We start from the raw sequence: 25,348 nt of genomic DNA, 5'->3' as shown, positions 1-25,348 counted from the left end.
TCTTGGGAAATCATTTAAATGTATTTATTGTATTTTGATGAAATAAATCAAAATGGTTTAATTTTAAATTGTGAAAAAAGTACATTCTGAGATTCATGACACGATATATGGGAGACATTCTCTGTAATATCTAGGTCACACAAAGGACCGCTTTTGCTTAGACACGACAAAGTATGGATACGGAATTCATAGTGCACATAAAGCAATTTTTCCAATACAGCATAATATCCTCAGGTAGTTCTCCCTCAATCACAAATTTCTAAAGATTCTGGTTCTGATATCATAAGTGTCAAATTTAGTTTAAGAGCAATATTCATGTACAAAGACATTGACAAGTTGAAGAAGAAACGCTACATTTTTCCATATATTACAAAACAAGTGGATATTTGGTGCATCTAGGTTAAAGGAACATAGAAAAACACTGGCTAAAAGTATGATGAGACCACTACATTCCTGTGTGTAGTAATGATGTGATGGATCTACTACAGTTGAAGTGGACACGGGCATCGAAGCACAGATGGTGAACAGCAAACATCTGTCATGATGACAGCAAACATGCTCAGGGTGGTGTAACCACAAACAAGTTGAGTGGCCTGTGAAACTGAACCTGAAGCTAATCCCACAACACTACCATATGGATTCAGACACATGAGCTCTCCATGGAGTTGACATGGTACCTTTAAGGCGTTCTGGTTTTTGAGTACTTGAAAAGAGTTCAACTGATTTGTATTGCAGAGTAAGAAGATGGCTTTGTTTATTGTAGTGTCTGAGGTTGATAGCCCTGTTAGTTATCCCATCAGAGACTGGTGTGCTTAAACCAGCTGAAGGAGAAGGCAGAAGTATCCAAGTTAAGTAGCTATGTGTATTAAATCTGACTATAATGTTTCCAAAGAAGATGTCCACACGCCTGAACACTGTCGCAATCGCGTCTTTTCCTCCAATCAAAACATTATGATGCCTTTCCCTGGTCCCTAGACTGGCGTTTCCATGGCGATCAGGCAGAGAGGCGCTGAGCGGCCAGCTCCTCAGCGTCGTCCCGGTTCTCGTTGATCTCCGCCAGGGTTCGGACGAAACGGGTCCACTCATCGTTGCGTGGAACGGCGATTTGCTGGGGGGAGAGGAAGACAAAGCATTGATATGGGTGAAAATACTAACTCATATTGTTGAAACTGGGACACTTTCAGGGGGCAGGGGATCACAGGCAATCTTCTAATTGTCACAGAGACTTGACCTGTCAGTGGCAGAGATCAGGGTGGGGGAGAGCTGCTCTCTGTATCTGCAGCTCACTACTCAGTGACATGACTGACACAGACACTCAGACAGACCCTCAGGAGCCGTCTCCATCCAGATAGCTGGCCTCTGACAAGACAATGGCTTAATTGTTGTCCCGAGACATGAAGCATAAAGTATTACCAGAGCCCCTTCACCTCCACTTGAGGTATAGGAGGAAAATAGGGAATAACCCCATTGAACCTCTCAAAGGAACATTTGAGATTTAGCCTAGATCTCAATTCTTGCTCAAATGTCTGAATGTAAAACCCCCTTCCAAAACATATATGAAGAATTCCATGCATTTTATTGGCACAGTAAAGGCTCTTAACCCACTCACCTCTCCAACATCATAGACCAGAATCTGGCCATCAGAGTCTCCCACGGCTATCTCTTTGCCGGAGTGGGCCCATCGCACACGGTTCAGGGCTGGGTTCCCCTCCACTGTGGTACTGGCTGTGGGAACCTGCAAAAGAAACACCTCATCTGTCAACACCTCATCTGTCAACACCTACAACACCAATACTGATGACTGACTGGATTTCTGTTACACTATGGGCCGGTTTCCCAGACACAGATTAAGCCTGGAGAATCTGCTTTTAGTCCAGGACTAGGCTGAATCTGTGTCGGGGAAACCGCCCCTATAGATGCTGCATTGGTGCAAAACTTGTGGTAAAGGGGGCATGTGCTGGGTACCTCAGTGTCATTGTTGAGGTTCCACAGGTCAAGATGGCCCACTCCATCCACACACGCAAACAGAGCCGGGTGAGTGGGAGACCACATGACATCATAGACGTAATCCGAGTTGTCCTCGAACGAGTACAGTGGCTTGTTGTTCTGAAAGAGAGAAACAGGCGGCGCTTGAAAACATTGACCCACTCGGAACTGACCATGCCAAATGCAAATATCTGGATCAATGCAACAACAACAAAAACAGATGCAGCTTTGTGGGGTTAATTGAGTCCAAATTCAACCACAGATATAGGTTGCTTCCTAAATGGCACCCTATTCCCTATATAGTGCACTACTTATAGGGCTCTAGGTCAAAGGTAGTGCACTATGTAGGGAATACGATGCCATTTGGGACGCACAATAGTAACAGCAGGCTTTCTAATTGAGAGACGATACAGTACCTTAGTGCTCCACAGCTTGACGGTCCAGTCGAAGGAGGAGGTGACAAACAGGTGGGAGAAGTCGATGGGCCCTGTCGCTGTGTGACAGTCTATCCCTGTGATAGGCCCGTGGTGGCCCTCAAACATCTCACTGATCCCTGCTTTACTGTGGCCCAAACATACAACACACAGCAGATAAGAATGCAATAATTAGCAAACACCATGTTACATACATTTCTTATGGAACCCCTTGATGAATACATTAACCAATAAGAGTCTAAGCCCTGTCCAAGCCGGGGGTGGGGAGGGGGGAGGGGAGGGCCCATACAAACGCATTTAATAACAGATTCATTACATTTACATTTTAGTCATTTAGCAGACGCTCTACTTGGAACAGATAGCCCCCCCCAAAAAAAACCTAAAGGAAGTTTGTTCTGAAGTGTCTGTCCTATATCTGAGAGATATAAGAAAGATCAGGAAACATTGTATTTTTTTTATATGAATGTAACCCCTTATATTTGGCACTAAACAGTCTATGCCCTGTCTAAGCCGGGGGAGTTCTACCAAGTTATATGGATATTTGATATTTGATTTGGAATTTTAGGACCCCTTGAAGTATCAACAAAAATGTTGACCTTAGTGATATTAGCCCATACAAACACCAAGAATAACAGATTCACTACATGGAACAGCTGGCATTTTGCATTGGGGCAGGTAGAGTTCTCCTGGCATCCGCCAAACCCAGATTTGTCCGTCGGACTGCCAGATGGTGAAGCGGGAGTCATCATTCCAGAGAACGCATTTCCACTGCTCCAGAGTCCAATGGCGGCGAGCTTTACACCACTCCAGCCGACTCTTGGCATTGCTTGTGTGCGGCTGCTCGGCCTTGGAAACCCATTTTATGAAGCTCCCGACGAACAGTTCTTGTGCTGATGTTGCTTCCAGGTGCAGTTTGGAACTCGGTAGTGAGTGTTGCAACCTTAGGGGTTTAACATATATACTTAGTGTACAAAACATTATGAACACCTGCTCTTTGCATGACAGACTGACCCTTATTGATGTAATGTGTTATATCCAATTCAACCAGCGTAGTTGAAGCGGTTCAAGGTTAAAGACGGGTTTTTAAGCCTTGAGACATGGATTGTGTATGTGTGCCATTCAGAGGGTGAATGGGCAAGACAAAATATTTAAGTGCCTTTGAACAGGGTATGGTAGTACGTGCCAGGCACCCCGCTTTGTGCCAAGAACTGCAACGCTGATGGGTTTTTACACTCAACAGTTTCCCGCGTCTATCAAGAATGGTCCACCACCCAAAGAACATTCAGCCAACTTGACACAACTGTGGGAAGCATTGGAGTCAATATGGGCTAGCATCCCTGTGGAACACCTTGTAGAGTCCATGCCCCAAAGAATTGAGGCTGTTCTGAGGGCAAAAGGGGGGGTGCAACTCAATATTAGGAAGGTGTTCTTAATGTTTTGGACACTCAGTGTATAATGAGATATCATTACCAACAAAATATAATATGGGTTGTGGAGGAGTATTTCTGTTTGTAATAAAGCCCTTTTGTGGCAAAAAACTCATTCTGATTGGCTGGGCCTGGCTCCCAAGTGGGTGGGCCTATGCCCAGTCATGTGAAATCCATAGATTAAGGCCTAATTTATTTATTTCAATTGACTGATTTCCTTATATGAACTGTAAAGAAATTGTTGCATGTTGCGTTTATATTTTTGTTCAGTATATTTCTGAATTTTATAGTACACAAGGTTTGGTTAAGACCTCCCTTTTTGTCTCAATTTACTTTGGGAATAACATTTAGAGAATTCCCTTTTTAACATGCGATGACTGTAGATTCCCAGCGCAGTGGTGAAAGAGAGGCAGCTTTCAGCTCCAGAGCCACATGTTGCAGAGCTGTTACTAGGCTGTGGCCCTGATAATTACGCAGAGAGGTAAATACCCAGCATGAGTGATGCTTATGCGTTATTAACTGGGATGAGAGTATCATACCATTGTAAATTAGGTGGAAAATCAGTCCCTCAATTACAGAGGTGAACCTGCAACGCAGAACCTAGCAACTATCCCCTCTCGGCGGTCTCTGGGCATAATGCAGGACATTAACATGAACACCGTAGCCGTAGAGACATGGCTCTCCGTCGCAGGCAGCACTCCAAGGCAAGCAATGTTGCTCTGTCGCCTCACAAGCGGACACACTGACTGTTTGCTCAAACGAGAGCATTGTGTAACAAACTTCAGATTCTAAGTCTCTTTGAGACACCGAGTTTTAAACAAACTCCCTCACTCTGAGGGAGAACACCTCCAAAAGAAAAGAGGGAAAAAATGATTTGTTTCCCCTCCATGTGTGCCCTGTTTATGTTGGGCGACCTTTACAAACATAACTGACAGAAGCTAAAGCAAAACAGGATGACTGGGGTAGGAGTGAAAACCTCAAACAGCAGGACATCAAGTGTTCGATTCATATTGCTTGGGGAAGTGAGGGGGATATATTTATGTTTTAAACCGGGGCCTAACAAGCCTCCTCAGTTTCCTGGAGGTGTCTGCCCAGCCAGAGAGGACGGGGATGGGGACAGGGGGGACTGGGTGGGTGGGGGATTGGTTGTTGGTGTACCTTCCATGACGACACGCCATGTAGACGGATCCATCTTCGCTCCCCACCGCAAAGTTGTTGACATCTCCGAGGGGGAAAGACATGGAGGTGACAGCTACGGCCTTGGACTGCTTGAACACCAGCTCCAGGCTGTCCTGTAGAGTAGTGGGAACAGAACAACCAGCTCTCTCTCTACCCGGCCTGCATGTTAACACACACACACACACTACCCTAACCACAGCCTATACATTTCACTTGACAGGTTATTAATGCATAATCTAAATTCAGCTAGCACTTTATAAATGATTAACATTTGACGTTCGGTGGGTTTGGCAGCGTCGTCGGAATGACATCGCTAGCAGAGTTCATTTCCTTGCCTTTGAAAAATGAATTGAGCGCAAAATTATAGTTAGTGCGTAAAAACAAACGGCGCGGCTGAAACAAAATGGGTCTAGTGAGGTCCCGGTGTTTGACATGCCCCATGACTGGGCCGACGTGTAGTGTGCGGAGAACAGGCTGAGCGGTCCCGTGTCAGTGTGGTGAGGTGACTGATGGGCGGTACCTACCTGCGGCTGAGACAGCATGTCCAGGCTCCAGGAACACATCTTGCCGTCGGTAGAGATGCTGATGAGGTTGTGGGCGTTCTGGGTGCCCACCACGTTCACACAGTACACTGGGTGCTGCACAGAGAGAAAGGGGAACAAGGCCACACAATGAGGCTGTTTACAACACACCAATGTAACCTGCACTCTGCTCTACTTGCCATTGTATGTGTCAAATGTAACGGTTGAGATCAAAATATATTTTGGTGATGGTTGATTGGCATTCCATCCCATTGTTGCTATACCGTGTGTGCTGCTGCTGACAGGGGGGTCCTCTGTACGGGGGTCCTCTTGTTGCTCCGGTTGTCCCACAGAACGATCTGCCCTGAGTAGGTGCCCCCCACCACCAGGTTAGGGTGGAACTTGGCAAAGGCGGCCGACATCACAGCAGACTGGCAGAGAGAGAGGGAGGGTAAAAAAAAGAGAGAGCGCCATGTTAGCGTCTGCTGAGATGAAGTAGTACACTGTGGAACGGCGACAGCTCTCTGGTAATGTACGTCTATGTCACCTCCAATCAAAAACTGCTGTGTGCGGTCCCCATTTCAGACCTGCTAAAAAGAATATACAGACTTGAACCATTCAGGCTCCTGCAGCTGTATGCCAGCTTGCTGTATAGCAGGCTGCTTCTTTTCATTTCAACTTTAACAATCCCCTGTTTTCCATGACTCACACTTCCCCACTCACGGCAGAGCCTTCTGCTGGAGGCAGCTCACGACAGGACATATCATGTATGGAATATGTCTACATTATTCATGCTAGTTTCTTATGTGTAAAATCTCCTTCCGTGTTCTCTGGCTTCCTGGTCCAAGCCCTACCTTCACCATAGCCTGAAACAAATCCCCTGTAAATCCTAAACATGTAGTCATATTTAATCATTAATTCATCCAAGTACATTTTTAACAAAAGGTGACACTTGGTGAGGAAAAATTGCATTTCCCGCCCACTTGGAGGCATGAAGAAAAATGACTTCACACTTCTGCTCAGTTTTATTTTGTCGGAGCAATGTGCCTGAGACTACATCCGCTCTGGCGGCAGCAACATGTGGTTCTACTCAACCTGCCTTGGTGTGCGAACCTCAGGGCATGCAGTATATTAAGGCAAGCCAGCGGAGGAGCTGCCCTCTCGCTCACTCTCTGCTGAACACAGGGCTCTTGTTTAGATACACATGATAACCACTCCAGCCCTGCACAGCACACCACACTTAATACGACTGCTGCAGCCTCTTGGACCCCAGTCCGCTATTGCAACACTGCTCTTCTCCGGCGCCTCACTAACATGTGTTTGTGGATAGATGTGGTGGAGGTGAATGCCAGCCCAGTGAAATCACAATGTGGATGGGGAGGGGGGATCAAGGGAGGGAGGGAGAGAGAGAGAGAGAGAGAGGTGGGAGGGATGGTTGGCGGTGTGCCACACTCGTCAGGGAGAGAGCCACCCATGAGGCAGAGGGGAGAGGATGGGGGGGGGCAAAGAAAGAGAGGGGCCCTGCATGGCTTTAGTACCTGGCAGTGGAAGACGTACTCTGGCGTGTTCTTCTTGTACTTCATGTTCCAGACCAGGGCCACCCCGTCCGGCTCGTGGGGGGCTTCCTCATTGTTGTTGTATGAGGCAACCAGCAGCTCAGGATACTGGTGACAGACAAATCAGCCCAAATGAATGTCAAGAGGAAGTAGTCATGGCCTCCAGGCTTGGCTCCACGTGAACAAGCCTCCCCTGCCCTCCGCGGTGCCGGTGAATGCCTAGCAGAATGCGTAACCGCCCCTCCTTCAACAAGATTTATGGCCGGGAAACTTTTCCCCAACAGCGCAGTCTGGTAAATAACGTTTGGATGCTACAGCTTTGCATAATGTTAAAGGACTAGGGACTAGACTTCTGAGACAGCCGAGTGAACCACAGTAGTAAAGTTGGCCACTCCAGGTCGTTGGAGACCTTTGAAACCCAACCCTCCAGTGCACATTTAAAACACAAGGAGAAATGGCTGAGGAAAGAATGGCTTTAAAATCCTGCTCTCAGCCACTTACCAGATGTAAACAAACCATTAACCTCTGCTGCTTCTCATATTGGAACAACTGAAGTTTACAGTTTGTGAATACACAATTTAACACAAGGGAATGGATTTTGCTCTGAGCGAGCAACGTAGTGGTGAACAATGAGTTGGTGTTCAATCACTGACAGAAGCCATTGTAGAACTATGAATCAAATGAAGAGCGACGTAAGGGCAAACAAATCATTACGGGCTTGTACTAAGTGACAATTTGTGCATGACACAGTCCCAGCTCCCGGAGGAACATGGTTAAATGTCTAATATGTAAAATAAGTCCCATGTATATCATACAGAATTAGGGCAGCGGTGCGGGAGTTAAAGACTCAACAATGCATTAACATACTTAATTCTTACAATAACAAACGCAATATGTGATGGAATTCGAACACACAAAGACAGATTAACATGATTCACAAAGACGCAGGGGCCAGTAAAACCATAAAGAACTATTGCTTGCATTTTCACTCAGTGACTGAGTCAGTGAAAAAGTAGCATCATGAGCCAACGCTGACGGACGGTACTGTGTTTTACCGGTATAGGGTGAAGTTCCCCATAGACACTGATCTTGGGTCAGTTCTTTCAATGATTAAGGTTAGGATTGGAAAGGGGAAGCTGATCCTAGATCTGCACCTAGGAGAAACTTCACCCCGGAGCATGTTTTACCTGAGGGGACCAGTCCAGACAGGTGACCACACGGTGCTTGGACCAGCGCTCGTCCATAAACTGCCTGTTCAGAAACAGCTTGGCCCCCGCCTGGATCTCACTAGAAAACAGCATAGTCACAGTCAAGTCATAACAATAACACACTCCTTCCTATTACTAAACAGCGACATGATTTTGCCTTTTCTATTCAAAGATATCAAAGAAATGTGCCTCTTGTCTCTATTGGAAAGCTTTCCTTACCCTTCCTTCTCCTCCATCTCGCGACCACTGTAGTCGAAGAAGACGTCCACATGTTCGGACAGAGCCCGCTCCACAATGCGGGTACTGTGGTCAAAGAAGGTTATAAACTCCTCAGAGTGGAGGATCTGCAGCTTCTCTTCCTCGGTCAGCTCTTGTGGAGGTGCTGCAGACAGACAGTAAAAGTTATGGACAAAGGATACGGAATCATCTAACAGGTTTGGGTTGTCTCATTCGAATTTAAGTCGAAACAAAGGGACATCATACAAAATGTGGAAGTCAAAATCCCACAAAAATGGTTAGTAGGATTATTCAATGAAGATGACATCAAAGAAGTCCAATTGTTTTTCTTTTAGCACCACAACTCCTACCTTCCTCCTCCTCTTTCTGGACAGGTTTCTCTGTTTGGGTCTCAAGCACTAGTTGTGGTGGAGCAACTTCCTCCTCCTCCTCTTCTTCTTCCTCTGTTGGGTAAAAGGTGCATGATTTCAGTTGAACACTATATAACAAACCTGGCAATGCTTTAAATATCATGGTTTAGACTAAATTAGTGATGCCAAATTTGATAGTGACAAATGAGAAATGTTATAAATCCTGGATTATTTCATTTACAATGGTTTAAAGTGACAATTGATCCTGCAATTCTGTGTCAATGTTTGGTTCATTCCTAATGACTACTACTACTAGTCTATCTCTGCAACGTTGTTTTTCTCCTCAATAAACACACTGAATGGTAAGCAGGCTAGCAATGGTATGGGAATGGAATCCTTCTGTGTCTATCTCCCATTTGTTTGGTTTGCCAACACAATGTCACCTCTCTGAAAAGACCTGCGCCTCTAAAGTTGTCATTTGTGTGGACGGGGGGTGACGCAGCAGGGGTCTGGTCCTAAGGTCCCCCCCCCCCCCCCCCCCCTTCCCCTGTTAATGAGACCCAGCTATTCAACAGGGGGCTTGCACTTCTCAGTGTAGCCATCTCCTCCATGTCCCAGTAACAAGTTCCCCCCTTCCAACCAGGCCAGGGGCCATGGTCCGGGGGCAGCGGGCGGGGAGCAGCTGCCCAGGCCCACTCCCATTGGTCCGACCAGCTGACAGGACGGTGCTAACCAGATGGCGCTGCTTGGATTGTCTTGTTCTACTCAAAGGTGGCATGAGGATGGCACAGAGGTTTTCCGCCTGGCCGCCCCTAGACAAGTCTTTCTCTGAACGGCAAGCCTGTGCAATTACCGTCCCGCCAGGGGGTCCACAGACTGCTATTCAACCTCAGAGAACGTACAACAAAATCCAGCTTGTAGGACGGACCAGCTGGCAAACCACATGCTGGCTCAAACACACTAGACAACTCTGCTATCTCAAACCAACACCTCACCGTCCCCTCTCCATACACGCCTCTTCAATGTATAAATAGAGAGCCTAAACAAACACATTCATGCGGTTGAGAAAATGTACAGTTTGTTACTTCCATACCCTTTAGAGCTCTACATATGCATAGTTCATCTATAATGGCAGCAGCGTTGCACAGAACCGTTTCCTTTCCACTGAGATCTATGATAATGTCATCAGTCACTTTGCCCATATGAAGTGATTCTCTTTCCTCCCTTCCTATTAGGTGGGAGGGCATTGGGTGCTCTGATGAGTTTACAGAACTGGGTTGATGATGAGCCATTTCAATGGATGGCCGTACCCTGAGACCAAATGGAGAAGGTTAAAATCTTTCCTTTCAAGGGCCTCAATCAAGCTTAAAGGAAAACAGTAATCACTGTCTTTCAGCTGGGCCCGGCCGCGCTTGTCAGCCGTTTCCACGGCGAGGCAGGCAGAGCAATCAACCTGCCAGGCATTAGGAGCGGAAAGACAATCTGAAAATAAAGGGTATAATGCACCTGCCAACCAAAATAGCCATTTGGAGAAAATCTAGTGATCCTGGTGACCCCGCTGGGGTAACGGGGGGTAGGTGGGTGGGGGTGGAGGACAGAATCAGGGGTGGGGGGAAACATTTAACAGAATTCAACACGGATCAACCATGTCCTGCACACTGACACCTCCCCTCAAAGCAGGCCCAATTATGGCTTTTGTACCACTTAAGAAATAAAAGCTTTTTGGGGGAGTGGTGCCGAGGGAGGGAGGTGTAATCACAGGTCTTTGTCAATAGACACTATATTAATGCAAACGCCACGTGGGCCCACTGTGTTGTTCAAGTACAAAACTAATGACCTTTACTCCCCACTGCAGGTGTGTTCCTCTCGTCCACAGCCAAAGGATGGACAACACAAATCTGACTTCCACATGTCAGTTTACTAAAGGCTGTTCCACAAACCTCAGCTTCCATCGGCTGATCTTTCTAGATGAGATGCGGAGACAGCACACGGTCTGTCAGTAGAGAGAGAGCCCACTTAGTGCTAAACACAGAACACGCCTTGGCGTCATTCAATTCACTGCTAGTTTTCAATCTGTAAATGAAAATGCCCTTCCCTTTCAAGTCTAAAGTAAACAGCATTACTCATAACAACTGTTCACAAATCACATATGAGAAGATTCCTTTTAATTCTGTTATCCTATTTATTGCATTTGCCAGCTAAAATGAATGGCAAGATAATTTGACATCTCAATGCCCCAAATGTATTTTGCTACTATCAGAAGCAGGTCAAGTGCCAAAATATGTTTACGTGCATAGCATAGGCCTGCATCACATTTTCTTTAAGTGTCAGATACGGATTTACTAAAGGGACAACACAACACAGGAGATTTCAGCAGTCACCCTACTGCTATTCTGATGAGCAGGTTAATCAGGGTTCAGTCAGCTGTGAAATGAGAGGCTTTTGTTGAGTTTACACACTTGGAGCACTGGTTACCTCTGTCTCTCTATCCCTCTATATAGGCTCTCTTTCTCTCTCAACAAACAGACGATTGAGACACAAAAAATACCTTTCTGTGAAGATGTGATTCAGCAACAACAACAAAAAAATCGACCCTATAAATCTTTCTTTCTGGTTATTTTTTCACATTCAGATCTTTGAATAAACTCTACTAGAATTGATATGAGCATGCTGAAACTGTAGTTAAAAATGGTAGCCTTACATTTTATTCAACAATACAGTCAGTTAAGGGGTACTAATCATCAAGTGCCAAGCGTATGAAAGGTGACAATGTTCTAAGAGTGCCACTTCAAACAAGAGGCTGTTGAGTTCCTTCAGTGATTAAAAGTTATGGCCTTCCCTTGAATTCCAAGTGATTAAAACAATTGAAATTAATCATATTTCAAATGTACTCAAATGCTCTCTCTTGTATTGCCTGAAGCATTTTTAAAACAGGAGTTCCAGGCAGACCACTCAATGAATTACCCTATATATTTGTTCCATAATTATAACCTCTTGCTAAGCAGCACTTATTGACGTTGCATAAAGTCTACTGCTGTAGCCTGAACACGCTAATGTTCTTCATATAGCCTACCACTACATTTGATTTCTACACACTGTGGGCCTGATTCACTGCTTTTCCTTGCATGACCTGGAATGGGAATTACAATCATCCCAAAAAAACAATGAGTATGACTTTTATAAATATTGTTGGGCCTAAGATTTATGGGGAAAGTTTTCAATCTAATAGATTTTTCCCACCAGGTCACTACATTTGTGTCTACACAGGACTCCTAGTAGCCTATATTAGAGGCAGTCTAGAGCAGTGGCTTTCAAACCTCTGCCCTGGGACCCCTAGACATTTCACAATTTAGTTGTAGCCCTGAACTATTTCACCTGATTCACCTATTCAAGTGCTTGATGATTAGTTGACAAGTTAAATCAGGTGTGATAGCTGTGGACTAGTTCAAATACATGGAACGGCTGGGGGTCCCCGAGGAGAGGCTTGAAAACCTGTGGTCTAGAGGATGGGAGACCCTACACCACTAATCAGCTTTTTGTGCCTTTTTTGGAGAGGGGTGGGTCATCTATGGGGACCATTTGGGATCTCTCTCTCCCCCCCCCCTCTCTGTGTAGCATGGCACGGCATCACCTCCCTCCAATGCCAACGCCCGCTGACCTTGTGTACCGTGCCGTCGCCTCCTCTTGACAACATGATGAATAGCTCAATCAGTGCACGCGCCCGACTCCACCCCCTACATCGAATATGCACAGAAGGATGCGAACAGGCGAGGAGACGCCGCCTCACCAAGTGCCAGGAGTGATGGCGCGAAAACTCACAATGTCACTGAGTGTGTTTTGTTATGTGCCTATTGGGTGAAGGGAAAAGATAGGGAAGTGAGAGTGTTGATGAAATGATTACAGAGTGGCAAAGAGAGTGGAGGGGGTCTAGTGTTGAACAGCCGGCAGAAACCCTCCTTGTTTAACACAGTGGTACAATGCCTTAGAGAGAGAGTTCTACTCTTCGTTGGGTCTGGTTGTGTTTTTTTTCCACAGAGTCACACAACTTGTTCAGAGCCAGACTGCAGGCAATTCACAATCCTCAATGACAAATCACCACAAGTCATCTGGTTAGTTTCCACGGGAGATTGATATGATACGGAACTCAGTTGATTCTATGCAGTTTGAAGTGTGAAGGTGGAACTTAGAGTAGTTGCTTCTCAAGCACAAAGACAACTAGCCCGAGCAGGGAATAAACCTTTTGTTCATCAACCCAAACATCTACGAACACAAGTCATCAAGCAGAAATCAGGAAACTCTTTAAAATCCCTCACTGTGTAAATAAATCAAAAACAGCAAGGTTACATTGCCCTCTTTATAGCAGTAGGGTAGTCTCTGACATGTCCTGCTGATAAAGCAGTGTAAACAACCGAGATGGGTTTCAGCCCGAGAGACACAGTTTGAACTGCATCTTAGCAAAGAAAAACCAGGGGCGTAATCACAATATTGCACATGTGGACTTTACGGGCAAATATGGTTTTTTTAAGATACACAGACAACCACATGAGCTGGTGTGCAACAATACCATACATATTGACATGCTTCAGATACATTAACCAAGCATGCACAAGGCGCTTCATATCTAGCCAATCTACTGCCTTTCTTCCTTATTCGCCCTGGCCCTCTCAACCTCCACATTCATTGTAGCAGTGCCCTATTGGTTTGAGGATGGGGGTTTTGAGAGGAGTGGGCCTATGTGTGTGAATTTAATCTTTCCTTTGGTTTCTTATGTTTCCCGGGGCCCCTGCAATTTCCCCCGGCTTTCATCTCTGTGCTCGGTAAGGCCAGATCATTTACACTCCGTGTTCACTTCCTGCTCCCACTCGTACGATCACACAGGCCAGCCAGCCGGCCGGCCACATCACACACACACTGCTTTAGTTGTGCAGAAAATATCAACTAGAAGTGCCTAGAGTAGTTGAGTCAGGCATCTCACCTTCCTTCAGCTGGGTCATAACAGGTGTCTGGGTCTCCTTGGTGTACGACACTGTCTCTTTTGGAGGGAAGTCAACATGGGTGATCTTGGCCATGCCCAGCTTCAGAGGTCCACGCCTAAAAACAGAGCACATCTTCAGACACATGGAAGGGCCAAGGAGAGCTGAAATAATAACATGAACCTGGCCAGCCCAGACAAAGCACACAACAGTACTATCACATTGCCATCTTTTCATTAGCACCTCAAAGCTGAAGTTGCCTTTAAGACAGTTGGGGGATTTTGTCTTCTGATAATCACTTATTAATGGAGAAGGAAAAGAAGGATAACAACGTGTATGTAGGTCAAAGAAAGATGCCACCAAGACACACACTTTCTTTCTGATATAAAATGATGGCTTTGAGAGGGTAAAGAAGAGCAACAACACTAGAGGTTGAAAAGAAGGTAGCGTCCAATACCGCAGCTCAGAGTCAGAGTGAAGCTGAAGCGTGGACGGGTCAGAGTCCCAGTGGAGAGTCCTGGTTAGTGTCACAGCAACAAGGCAGCATTAGTGAGAGAAAGCAGGCATAAACCAAGAGAGGATACAAGTTAGAACATATACACTCAACATGCCCACACTGAAAAACACAGGTAACAAAGCAAACTTGTGTTCAATTCACTACATTCATTTCAGAAACACTGCGTGAATTTTACGTAAGAGGGTGGGAAAACGAGGTTACCACAACAACCCTCTAGTAGGCACTTCTATAGAAAAAAACTCAAATAGAAAAAACAAGGACAGTATCTGTTTAAAATGCGTGGACACAGGTCCTGAGTGTGTGATGACACTGGGTGTAATGAGGCAGCCTGAGGGGCTGTTGAGGCCTGAACTGTGTCACACGAACGGCTTGAACTCCCATGTGAAGGAGCGCCCTGCGGGGGAAAACATGACCTCCATGTGTGTAGGAAATGGCCATGCTGCTGAGGGAAACGAGTCAACACGTAGGGCCTTGGGGTGGAGGAAGAGCTCCCTGGGCCTGATGGGACTCTGGGTGATCTAGAGTTTCAGCAGGGGGACGGGGCTCTAATTAGGGGTTAAGAAGTCCCCCAGCCCTGCTGTTTTATTGTCCATTTAGGACCATCATAATGCAACAGCACACAAACAAAATTAACATGCACACTCTTAGCATAAGCTAGTCATCGTTCTCTTTAATGGTACTGTATATACCATGATGCAACACCATGCTTCAGATGGGATATTGTTAATGTACACTCTTAAAAGCATCAGCTTACCCTGTGTTGTGCTACATCAATCTAGAACAATGTGGAATCTCTTGCTCTACAAAAACTAGTTGACTTTTACAAGTGCGCCATGCAAGGTTTTAAAATGTATGCAAAACCATGGCAAAGTGTTGTTGTTGGGCATTTGTGTGTTACTTTGAGAAGAAAATAACACCCGTACTGTGTTTTCAAAACTGTACATGTTTATGGGCATAGTTTACAAGGCAAAAGGTTACATAAGCACGTGTCAATTTAGTAAAACTAATTCAACGATAGTTTCAATTTAATTGTAAGAACATTGGCAATATCTTACTAAAAACCTAGATACGCGATTACTGTTCCAGCTGTGACATGGATTTATAGGGAAGAGACCTGCTCAAACCTGTGATACACAAATCCTTCAAAATGACACAGACATTAGGAGAGACAGTCCCTCATTCATTCCTGCGATTAAAAGCCCTTGCATGCATCACAACCTAAATTACAGCAACGCTGCACTGTGCTTAGAGGATGAAGGCTCTTTGCAGAGAGAAATTAAAGCATTTTGTCATTAAAACATTAAACGGGGGGGGGGGTTTGTACCTGGGTCCCACGGCGCCATCGCCTGAGTCTTGGCTCCCTGCCTCGCTTGGTGTGCCCACGGATTTGCAGGTTGGAGACATGGGAGGAGGGACTAGATAGTGAAACAGACAGGTATCCTCTGTTACTACGCGCAGAAGCTGGCCTGGTCACAATGGCGCAAAAGTATGTAGTGTTGGGGTACCAGCAGTGGTAAAAATATATATATGTTAATGTGGCATGCAAAAACGCAAATAAGGAGTGGGTGTGAGCAGCACAAGAGAGAAAAGACAAAGACAAATTGTTATATTTATATCACTGTGAAAATGCAAGTGAAAATTCAACAGTAAGACAAATATCAATAGTATTACAAACAACTAATCACACATCAGCATACCAAAAGTAAATGGATGAGACATGTTAGAGAAATTGAGGCAAAATTGAGGGTGTGTTGTCAAATTAAAAAATACAAAACAAGTATTTAATCATGTCACTGTCATATTTTTAAGCTATTCACATTTCGAGTCTAAGGAACCTTGGCAAGCCTTAGATTTATTTAATTAAATTTTCGGATTAATTCATAACATCAGTTCCCTACTTTTCTATCACAAAGCTTCTGGTTTACACACTGACAGGCCTAGCCAGCCATAAGGCAACATTAATGAATCTACTATGGACCACTTCTGCCCCCTTCTGTTAGCGTGGTGACAATGTTCTCTCACATAAATCTTGGTTTAGAAAAATGCATGTCAAGAGTCACTACACTAGAGGCCCAATACACTTTCTTGTAAAAAGCTAATGTACAGAGATTTGTAAAACCTCTAATACTGGTGGTACATGGTGTCTTACCAACAGGAACATCAGCTGATGTGATGCCCATGCTCTGCAGAAGGGCATCTGTCTCACGTCTCTTTTTCTCCAAGTCTGAGTCATCCATTGGGGTGGCATCTTTCTTCAGGTCAGCCTGGGAGAGAAGCAGGGCAGATACACGGTTAGTACCTGGCTGTAAACATGATGAATAGAGGGTTTGATGGAGCATTCGAGTCTGATAGTCTATCTTAGGCTAGTTTAATAAAACAATTAGTCTAGCTGTAGAATCTGTACATTTTTCATGGAATCAAAGCTATTGTTCCTCTTTCCACTCTGATGTCAAATACGCATACTCAGAGACTTTGAGCAGAATGTGCACTGCCATTTTGGTAGGTCTAGTTCAGGGGGTAATTAAAGTCCCTATAAGCATGTACTAACCTCTTTTTTTTTGCGCTCATCTTCCTTCCTTTTTTTCTCCTCCCTGATCTGAGCCAGGCGTTGCTTCTTCCTTTCAAGCTCCGCTTTTAGCTCGCTTTTGTCTGACATGATGCCAACACTGTAGGACACAAACACGTTTCAGAACAACAAGATAGGTGACCTACAGCATTTTACAGCAGTCTGTAAATCTGAAAACCCCATCATTTGTACAAGGTGTTATTTTTTGTCTCTCACAAATAGCCACGAGTTAGGCTACACATTGGAATATAGTCTATAGTATGGTCAGAAGCAATTTAGCCTAGTGTACTTGAAAATAAATCACATTTCATGAGCTGCTCTGAAAGTGTAATAAGATCACTCCTTAGTTTCAACGTTTCAGATCAACGAGAAAAGCACCTGCTCCTTTGCACCTGTGATCTGCCAGGTCAAACCATTTAACTAGGGGGACCACTGCTAGATTTTTATCATGAATTAAGTTTCAGCAGGGCCCAGATTATAAGTTTCAAAAGCACACTCTACTGTCCAGACAGAGAAAGGTTGGATGCTCTTCCATTAGCAGGGTCCTGACCATCTGGGCTGTAAAATCCTCTTCTGGTCCAAAGCCCCATTCAAGGCTCTTTTGTCTACTCAACTCAAACCAACTTCACAGTGCGCTCTTAGAGAGATTAAGTTGATAATTTCAAGAGAGGCTTTATCATTTTGCATACAGCATTAATAAACCCTCATAACCTCCACAGCACCTGACCCTTTCCACACAGGGACCACTTCAAGACATTTGTCCTAATTGCACAATTTAAGACAATGAATGGAGGTCTGAGCTATCATATTGAAATAGATTTGTAAGCCTTCCTTTTCAGATGGTCTGCGCTGTGTGAAAACCATTGTACATTAAATTTGATCAACCTTGAGATAACAATGTGGTTGATGCAACTGTTTTTATTTAACTCATACATTTGAATTCTGCTGACAAAAACAGACAACATATGTTTTTTCAATAGGTGTTAATTGCAGACTTCTGCAAAAGGAAACGTTTTAAACTGCAGGCTAATACAAGGACTCTAGTTAGCTTACTCTTATAAAAGTATCTTACTGGTAAAAAATTATAATACTTTTAAAAACAGAAGTAAAGAGGTAATCTAGAGCTCCAACATAAGCGATGCTGGCAAGAGTAGAGGCGAGAAGTAGTCTAGCCACCACAGACACTGTGGTCAAGCCATGACGAGTCCTGAGCAGCATCTTCTTGCTTTGCTGTTACATAGCTAGCTAAAACGGGTTATAGAGAGCAGCTAGCGAATGTTATCTTAAAATTCAACACATGCTTTTAAAAAACTGAGTTTTTTTGCTCGACTTGCAGGCCTGTTTATTTTCTAACACAATTTAACGCGTTAGCAAGTTAGCTGCGGCCCCACCCAGCCAATGAGCCAGTGAGGGAGTTCTATTAACCTGAGCCGCTGTGCACCGGGCTATGGCCCGTGAGAAGTAAACGGACAAATGCTGTGAGGGAGAAGCGCCATTCTAAAATCGAACAGTATTCTGCGCTGCTCGGGTCATGTTGTCAACAAGGCAGCATGGTGCATCGTTCATATACAACATCTATTTTTCATAAAATATATGTTCGAATTGTCAAACTAGTTCTCATTGGGAAGGCAGATACATAACAGTCTACAACTATTGTCGTAGTCCCGTGTAGCACAGTTGGTAGAGCATGGCGCTTGCAACGCCAGGGTTGTGGGTTCGATTCCCACGGGGGACCAGTATGAAAATGTATGCACTAACTGTAAGTCACTGTGGATAAGAGCGTCTGCTAAATGACTAAAATGTAAATGTTGTTTACGAAGCATGTGACTAATACAATTGGACTTTAAAGCAATTTTATCAAAAGTAACCACTTTTGCATGTGAGAACATAGAATCCAACTCATTACTCCACGTGCTTAACCTAACTACGTCACCTTTGTTTGTTTTTAGCAGACTTGGCCATCGGACAGAGCAGGGGCACCTGGCTAACAAAAGCCCGGGAGGAAGCCCGGTTCCAAAACGAATACAATCACTTTTCACCCGAACCAAACTCCTACAACCGGGGCAACCCGGGACTTAATCGAATCGCCTGACTGTGAGTAGTGACAGACAACATTTTTAAACTAGCGAGCTAAATCGCGAAGCTAGTTTAGCGAACGTTGTCTAGAATAATTGATGATGACTGACTTGGCATCCTGAGCTCTTCAAGTTGAAAGCATTGATTAGGTAGCTGACTCTTTCGCAAACAATTTCTAACTACCAATCTTTAACATAAGGTGTTATTTAAGTAGGTTTTATTTAAGCTTACGCTACCTCGTAACGTTAAGATTATCAACTAGCTAGCTATATCACAATGAAGTGAGTTCGCTCGGCCTGCTACTGCTAGCCAGCCAACTCAAAGACAACGGAGGACTGGCATGGCGACTAAATCGCAACACACGTTTCTATTTAGCAACAATATGTTAAACAAAACAACAAAAAGTACGTTTCAATTGTAGTTTGGTAACAAACCTGATTTATCCTCGGCTTTCCAATCGCTTGAATCCAGGATCCTTTCCTAAACTTGGCACCAACACAACCGATGCGGAATAACGAATGCCGAAGAGGGACATTCAGATTGACATCCGCTGCCGATTTGCTTGCAATGAGTTTACTGCGCCAGTAGGGAGCACTGTCTGCTCAAAGTAGTAAGATCCCAGTGGCTGCCAATAAAGATAAGTGTTGGTGGAGAGATAACATCTACATTTACATTTAAGTCATTTAGCAGACGCTCTTATCCAGAGCGACTTACAGTTAATGAGTGCATACCTTTTTCATACTGGAGAGAGATGCATGTCCTAGTCCTGATAATTTATCTGCATGCAATACTATGATTTGGATCCAAGAGGATGTGAAATTCTATTGACCCTACAGAAAATATATTTGAAAAAACATAGACCTAGTAATCATAATTCAGCAAAAATGTATAGGCTGCTATTGACATGTCTACAAAAAAATGCAGGTAATGCTATAACTTACTCAATCATTTGTAAAATATGCTTTAATTTTATGCATAAATCATGAATTCCTCACTGTATGAAATCCAGGTACATAGTGCATTGAACAAAGTAATGATGAACTTTGGGTTTACCTATATTGCCTTTAGGTAGGCCTATATGTAATATTACATTATATATTTTGGATTATAATAGATTCACCTCTCACATCAATGATGATCCCTTCCCTAAAGATGTGTTGGTTCTGTAATTCCTCCCTTAAATGAAAATAAAAACACTGAAGAATACAGTATGTAATCGTTATAAAAGCTATAAAAATGTAAGGAATATGTATTTGATTATTATTTGTCTAATCTTCAATAGGCTAGTTTAATCCTTTATTTATTACATTCAATGATATCAAATTGAACTGTGTAATTTATTTGTAAAAATTACAAAATATAAAAAACTGTTTAAAGGTCAACATTCTGGAATGGTTGGGAACAATTCCTCAAGGTGCTATTTGGGACAAAGGTTAATACAAAGGTTTACATTTGCTTTGGGACTGCCAGAACAGTAGATCCATGCAACGTTTTAAAGCATCAACAGACAGACAGAACCAGCAGTTGGTTTTCATGTTACTCAGTTGACCTGTCCTGAGTCCTCCAATTTACCACTCCTTCTCCTGGCATCTCCATTGCCTTCGGGGTCAATCGGGTCAGTTTGTTGTGACAGGGCAGTGCCCATTTTGGTGCCAGCTGACCCGCCCCCATAAGTTGGCAGGGAGCGCAGGACCTGCTCACTTGGGCGTTTCCAAGAGGGCCGAGTAGCGATCCAGAGAATGATTGCTCCAAAAACTACTATCAGTACTCCCAGCACATTTACAAAGTTGGCCTCTGGGGGAGAGTCCTTGTACTTGGGATCTTTCCTGAGAGAAAAAGAAGAGAGTTACCTATAGCTGTAATATAATTTTACGAAATGGGGTCTCTAAGTAACCAAGTTTAGTATATTTCCTGTATTTCCTGCCTTGTAATACTTACAGGCCAAAAATGAGTTTCTCTGTGATGCCCATAAGTGCTGTGGCTATGACACTGGCAAAGATGAACAGTCCACTGTAGATGTGCAGGGGCATAAATGCTGCTCTCAGGTATATCGGGGTGATGGGTATCAAGTATATACACACTCCCAGAACAAGCTGCTCAGTAAAAGAGGAAAGAACATCAGGAAACTGTCAAGCATTGTAAGCATGTGGTATCCCTGTCCTACTGTGCCATAAAATGCACTTCATAAACAGTCTACACAAGCATCCATGCATAGAACTTTAGTTATGTAGTAGGAAAAATGATGAAGAATAATGCTTTATGACAAAGCTTTATAACAATGTAATAGATATTATGAAGCAATCATTAGGGACATTTCTATAGCATCATATAGTAGGCTACATGCAGTGCTTTACTTGGGAAGGAGCTCACTACTGCTTGAGCTCCTGTTCCTCTTCGAAAATATTAGTGCAAAAGTATTGTGGAGCTCCTGCACTTAAATATAAACAATACCGGCACCCAAAATGAGTACCAGAACCTATTTCAGTCCAAGTCAAGCACTGGCTACATTATATATTTTAGGTGTGCTTACCTGTAGTGAATATAGTATCACAGCTGCTAGCCCCACCCAGCTGTGCAGGCTATACATGTTGGGGATGTTTTGTTCATTGTGGAAGTCAAATACTGCTACCAGAGATATGACAGCGAAAATGAAGGCCAGTATGTTTAAGCCAGCATGAATAAACTTCATCATTAACTTGCTGCACTTCCAGGTCCATGGCAACCTATACACGACAATGGCTGAAACAGAAACAATCACTTATTCAACTTATTAATCATGAAAATGCAAGTAATTGAATGGGAATAATACACCCTCAAATAATACATCCTCAGGGATGAGCAATTCCTGCTATAAATACCAGATGTTGCAACATCCTGTTTTGACAGAATCACTATGAGGTATACTTCTAAACATAAAATAAAGCCATAATCTCATTATGTAGTTTAATTTTGTTTGTCAAGTGTGTGGGTAATTGTAATATAATCATTTTTTAACTAATGTTAGTGCATACCAATTAAAGTTGCTGTGTCATTCAAGTTAATTAGGCTACACTGAAGGAGGTAATGCAAATTAGTCTGGAATGTACTTTTGTAAACGATCAAAGGGTCCTATTGTTTTTGGCTACTCAGTCAGTAACTTTACTCAGAATTGCATCAGGGTAACAAATTACCATAGAGCACTTAACATTTGTCTACAAAAAAACTATTGAAAATGAAACCAATAACAGGCTATTTCTACGAAACATTGACACGTTTCATAATGTATCTTTCGTTCAATAACAGTACCCCTGACGTTACAGCGTTGCATGGCAGATTAATTCACGAACTTCACTGCTTGTTGAAATAATTTAACTTTATGTATTGACAGACCTCCATCGCTTCAGCTTTTACTGAATGATGTATGTACAGAAGAGAGAAAAACACAAACTTCTCACCAATTCCCTGCATAAAAATGAACCCGGTAACGATTAAAACAGGGTGCCAATTGAATTCGGCCAGTCCTCCATCCCATGCTAAACCTTCCCTGAAGTAGAATACCCATCTCAAAACAAAAATTATCGACACAAAACCAACCGACACAGCTGCGGACAGAGCGAACAGGAACTGCTTGAAATTCTCCATCGCCATCTCTAACGAACGCACTCCAACACTGGACTTAAGGAATTTCAAGAGGTTACTCGGGGGGGATGGGTCATGACTCTTCTCCATAACAGAAGGTCTGAATGTTTTCAACTACCAACGTTTTGTAACCTCAGGTTGTTACAAAAGCGCCAGACACAACAGTTATTATGGAAGCCCATTCCCGCCACAATTATTTATATATTTTTATGTCGATATTAACTAGACATTTCAAGGTACGCAAGTCAAATTTTCGAGATATTTATTCATAATATGGGGATATGCAAGTAAATATTTCTAGATACTAACTCGATATTTTGAGATAGACCATATTCATAGGTTATATTTCTTCATTTGTAGCATTGTGTGGTGATTTCAGAGGTGGCACCACAGGTCCCAAAGTGGTGGGGGGGGGGGGGTTAGGGTGGTTAAGGAGGTCGTCGGGTAAGGTCGTTGGGTAAGCTTGGCGTCGGGTAAGCTTGGCTTTACACATAGCTTGGGCTTTGTCGAGTAAGGCTTAAACTATGTGTTTAGATTGTAGTTAGGTATTGTAGGTAGTTATTGTGGGTTGTTGTATGTAATTATTGTAGGTTAGTATTGTATTCGGCTGTGCCCAGCGTAGCACGAAGCTAGCTAGCTAACCCACCACCGGGACTAGCTGGCGAGTAGCTATTAGCAACGGTATAGTTATTTAACGCCTGAGAGTGCCTGTAATTACGCCAGCTGGCTGCCTACAATAATTACATACAATAATTGCCTACCATTCAGCTGTTTCCTAACCTCATTGTCTGAACCGTTAACGTTAGGTAGCAAGTGGCTACTGTGCTTGAAATATTAGCTAGCTTGTTGCTACCTGGATAGCTACTAGTAAACAATAGCTGGAACGACCGTGCGAACAGACGCGAACTGGCTGAGTCAATTCAGTGGCTAGCTTTGCACTTGGCTAGCTAACAGTAGCTGCTAGGGGTAAGTCATAACCTACATTTGTGTTTTGTTTTTTACATATTGATAGCCCGAGTCGCTCAAGGAATTTGGGACATGGGTGACTAGTTAACGTTAGTTTGGCTCTCTCTGTGTGTTCGTGCCGTGAAAGGAGGGGTTCTTCTTTGTCTGAAAGCAATGGCTAGCTAGTTTGCTAACTATTCTAGCTAACTAACTGGCTGAATAAGTTGACGACGGACTCGCTCAAGCTGTCGGGACTAACCCACAACGTTAGACACGGACACAAGCGATCTGCTTGCGCGTTGATACACTGGTGGTTTGTTGTGGCAGAGTATTGGCGCTAAACCGTGTTGCTGGAGTCCGGCATGCTAGCTGGCTGTGGCGTCATATGACTTGATGCCCGGACGATTTTCACAGAAAAATACTGCACCTAGTTAGCTAGCTGAATAAACTGAGTTAGTCTATTCCTAGAAACATTGAACCGCTGTAGTTTACAACAATTATAGTTTCTGAGGTGGAAGTTGGGAGAGTTATATTTGGGAGTTGTGCTGAGGGAGGCCCCGCTCTCTCCTTTCCCAGATGTTTAGTTCATTTCATTCCGATCTCCTCTGCATTATTGTAGCCATTTGCTGCAGCCTGTCAACTATGCCTCTGCCTATCCGTGTTCTCTCCTCTCCGCACAGGCTACACAAACGCCTCACACCACGTGGCTGCTGCCTCTCTAACCTGGTGGTCCCTGCACGCACCACCCACCTGGAGTTCCAGGTCTCAGGCAACCTCTGGAACTGACGTTCTGCTGCCAACAAGGCAGACTTCATCCCAGCCTATGCTACCCTCCAGTCCCTCGACTTCTTGGCGCTGACGGAAACATGGATTACCACTGAAAACACTGCTACTCCTACTGCTCTCTCCTCATCTGACCATGTGTTCTCGCATACCCCGAGAGCATCTGGTCAGCGGGGTGGTGGCACAGGAATCCTCATCTCTCCCAAGTGGACATTCTCAATTTTTCCCCTAACCCATCTGTCTATCTCCTCATTTGAATTCCATGCTGTCATAGTCACTAGCCCATTTAAGCTTAATATCCTTGTCATCTATCGCCCTCCAGGTTCCCTTGGAGAGTTCATCAATGAGCTTGACGCCTTGATAAGTTCCTTTCCCGAGGATGGCTCACCCCTCACAGTTCTGGGGGATTTCAACCTCCCTACGTCTACATTTGACTCATTTCTCTCTGCCTCCTTCTTTCCACTCCTCTCCTCTTTTGACCTCACCCTCTCACCGTCCCCCCCTACTCACAAGGCAGGCAATACGCTTGACCTCATCTTTACTTGATGCTGTTCTTCTACTAATCTCACTGCAACTCCCCTCCATGTCTCCGACCACTACTTTGTATCCTTTTCTCTCTCGCTCTCCTCCAACACTACTCACTCTGCCCCTACACAGATGGTAATGCGCCGTCGCAACCTTCGCTCTCTCTCTCCCGCTACTCTCTCCTCTTCCATCCTATCATCTCTTCCCTCTGCTCAATCCTTCTCCCTCCAATCTCCTGATTCTGCCTCCTCAACCCTCCTCTCCTCCCTTTCTGCATCCTTTGACTCTCTATGTCCCCTATCCTCCCGGCCGGCTCGGTCCTCCCCTCCAGCTCCGTGGCTTGATGACTCATTGCGAGCTCACAGAACAGAGCTCCGGGCAGCTGAGCGGAAATGGAAGAAAACTAGACTCCCTGCGGACCTGGCATCTTTTCACTCCCTCCTCTCT

General features: G+C 44.2%; 2 protein-coding genes across 3 annotated transcripts; both read right to left on the bottom strand.

Moving 5' to 3' along the window:
* Nucleotides 1-8: 8 nt before the first annotated feature.
* Nucleotides 9-19,543, bottom strand: LOC311144053 (dynein, cytoplasmic 1, intermediate chain 2a-like). Of its 2 annotated transcripts, none has more exons than XM_084179989.1 (16): nucleotides 19,465-19,543; nucleotides 16,937-17,054; nucleotides 16,538-16,652; nucleotides 15,713-15,803; nucleotides 13,874-13,989; nucleotides 8,899-8,991; nucleotides 8,531-8,693; nucleotides 8,291-8,390; nucleotides 7,086-7,211; nucleotides 5,832-5,978; nucleotides 5,551-5,664; nucleotides 5,006-5,139; nucleotides 2,403-2,547; nucleotides 1,966-2,106; nucleotides 1,610-1,735; nucleotides 9-1,108 (listed from the first exon to the last, which is right to left on the bottom strand). In XM_084179989.1, exons 2-16 carry the CDS (start codon nucleotides 17,042-17,044, stop codon nucleotides 995-997), a joined length of 1,833 nt encoding a protein of 610 aa, XP_084036115.1. In that variant the 5' UTR covers nucleotides 17,045-17,054; nucleotides 19,465-19,543; the 3' UTR covers nucleotides 9-994. The 2 variants fall into 2 exon arrangements, with proteins under 2 accessions (XP_084036115.1, XP_084036116.1); XM_084179990.1 differs by lacking the exon at nucleotides 19,465-19,543 and adding an exon at nucleotides 14,329-14,388 and having other exon boundaries at nucleotides 16,937-17,051.
* A 432-nt stretch (nucleotides 19,544-19,975) lies between these two features.
* On the bottom strand, nucleotides 19,976-22,694 carry LOC311143304 (plasma membrane ascorbate-dependent reductase CYBRD1-like). The gene is made up of 4 exons (XM_084179135.1): nucleotides 22,465-22,694; nucleotides 21,561-21,769; nucleotides 20,969-21,123; nucleotides 19,976-20,856 (listed from the first exon to the last, which is right to left on the bottom strand). Exons 1-4 carry the CDS (start codon nucleotides 22,655-22,657, stop codon nucleotides 20,571-20,573), a joined length of 843 nt encoding a protein of 280 aa, XP_084035261.1. The 5' UTR covers nucleotides 22,658-22,694; the 3' UTR covers nucleotides 19,976-20,570.
* Nucleotides 22,695-25,348: the final 2,654 nt, after the last annotated feature.

Source organism: Coregonus lavaretus (genome assembly GCF_964263955.1).
Source record: "Coregonus lavaretus genome assembly, chromosome: 16".
In the NCBI taxonomy this organism is placed as follows: domain Eukaryota; kingdom Metazoa; phylum Chordata; class Actinopteri; order Salmoniformes; family Salmonidae; genus Coregonus; species Coregonus lavaretus.
Note: the sequence above shows the minus strand (reverse complement) of the source record. Positions and strands in the feature narration are given on the sequence as shown.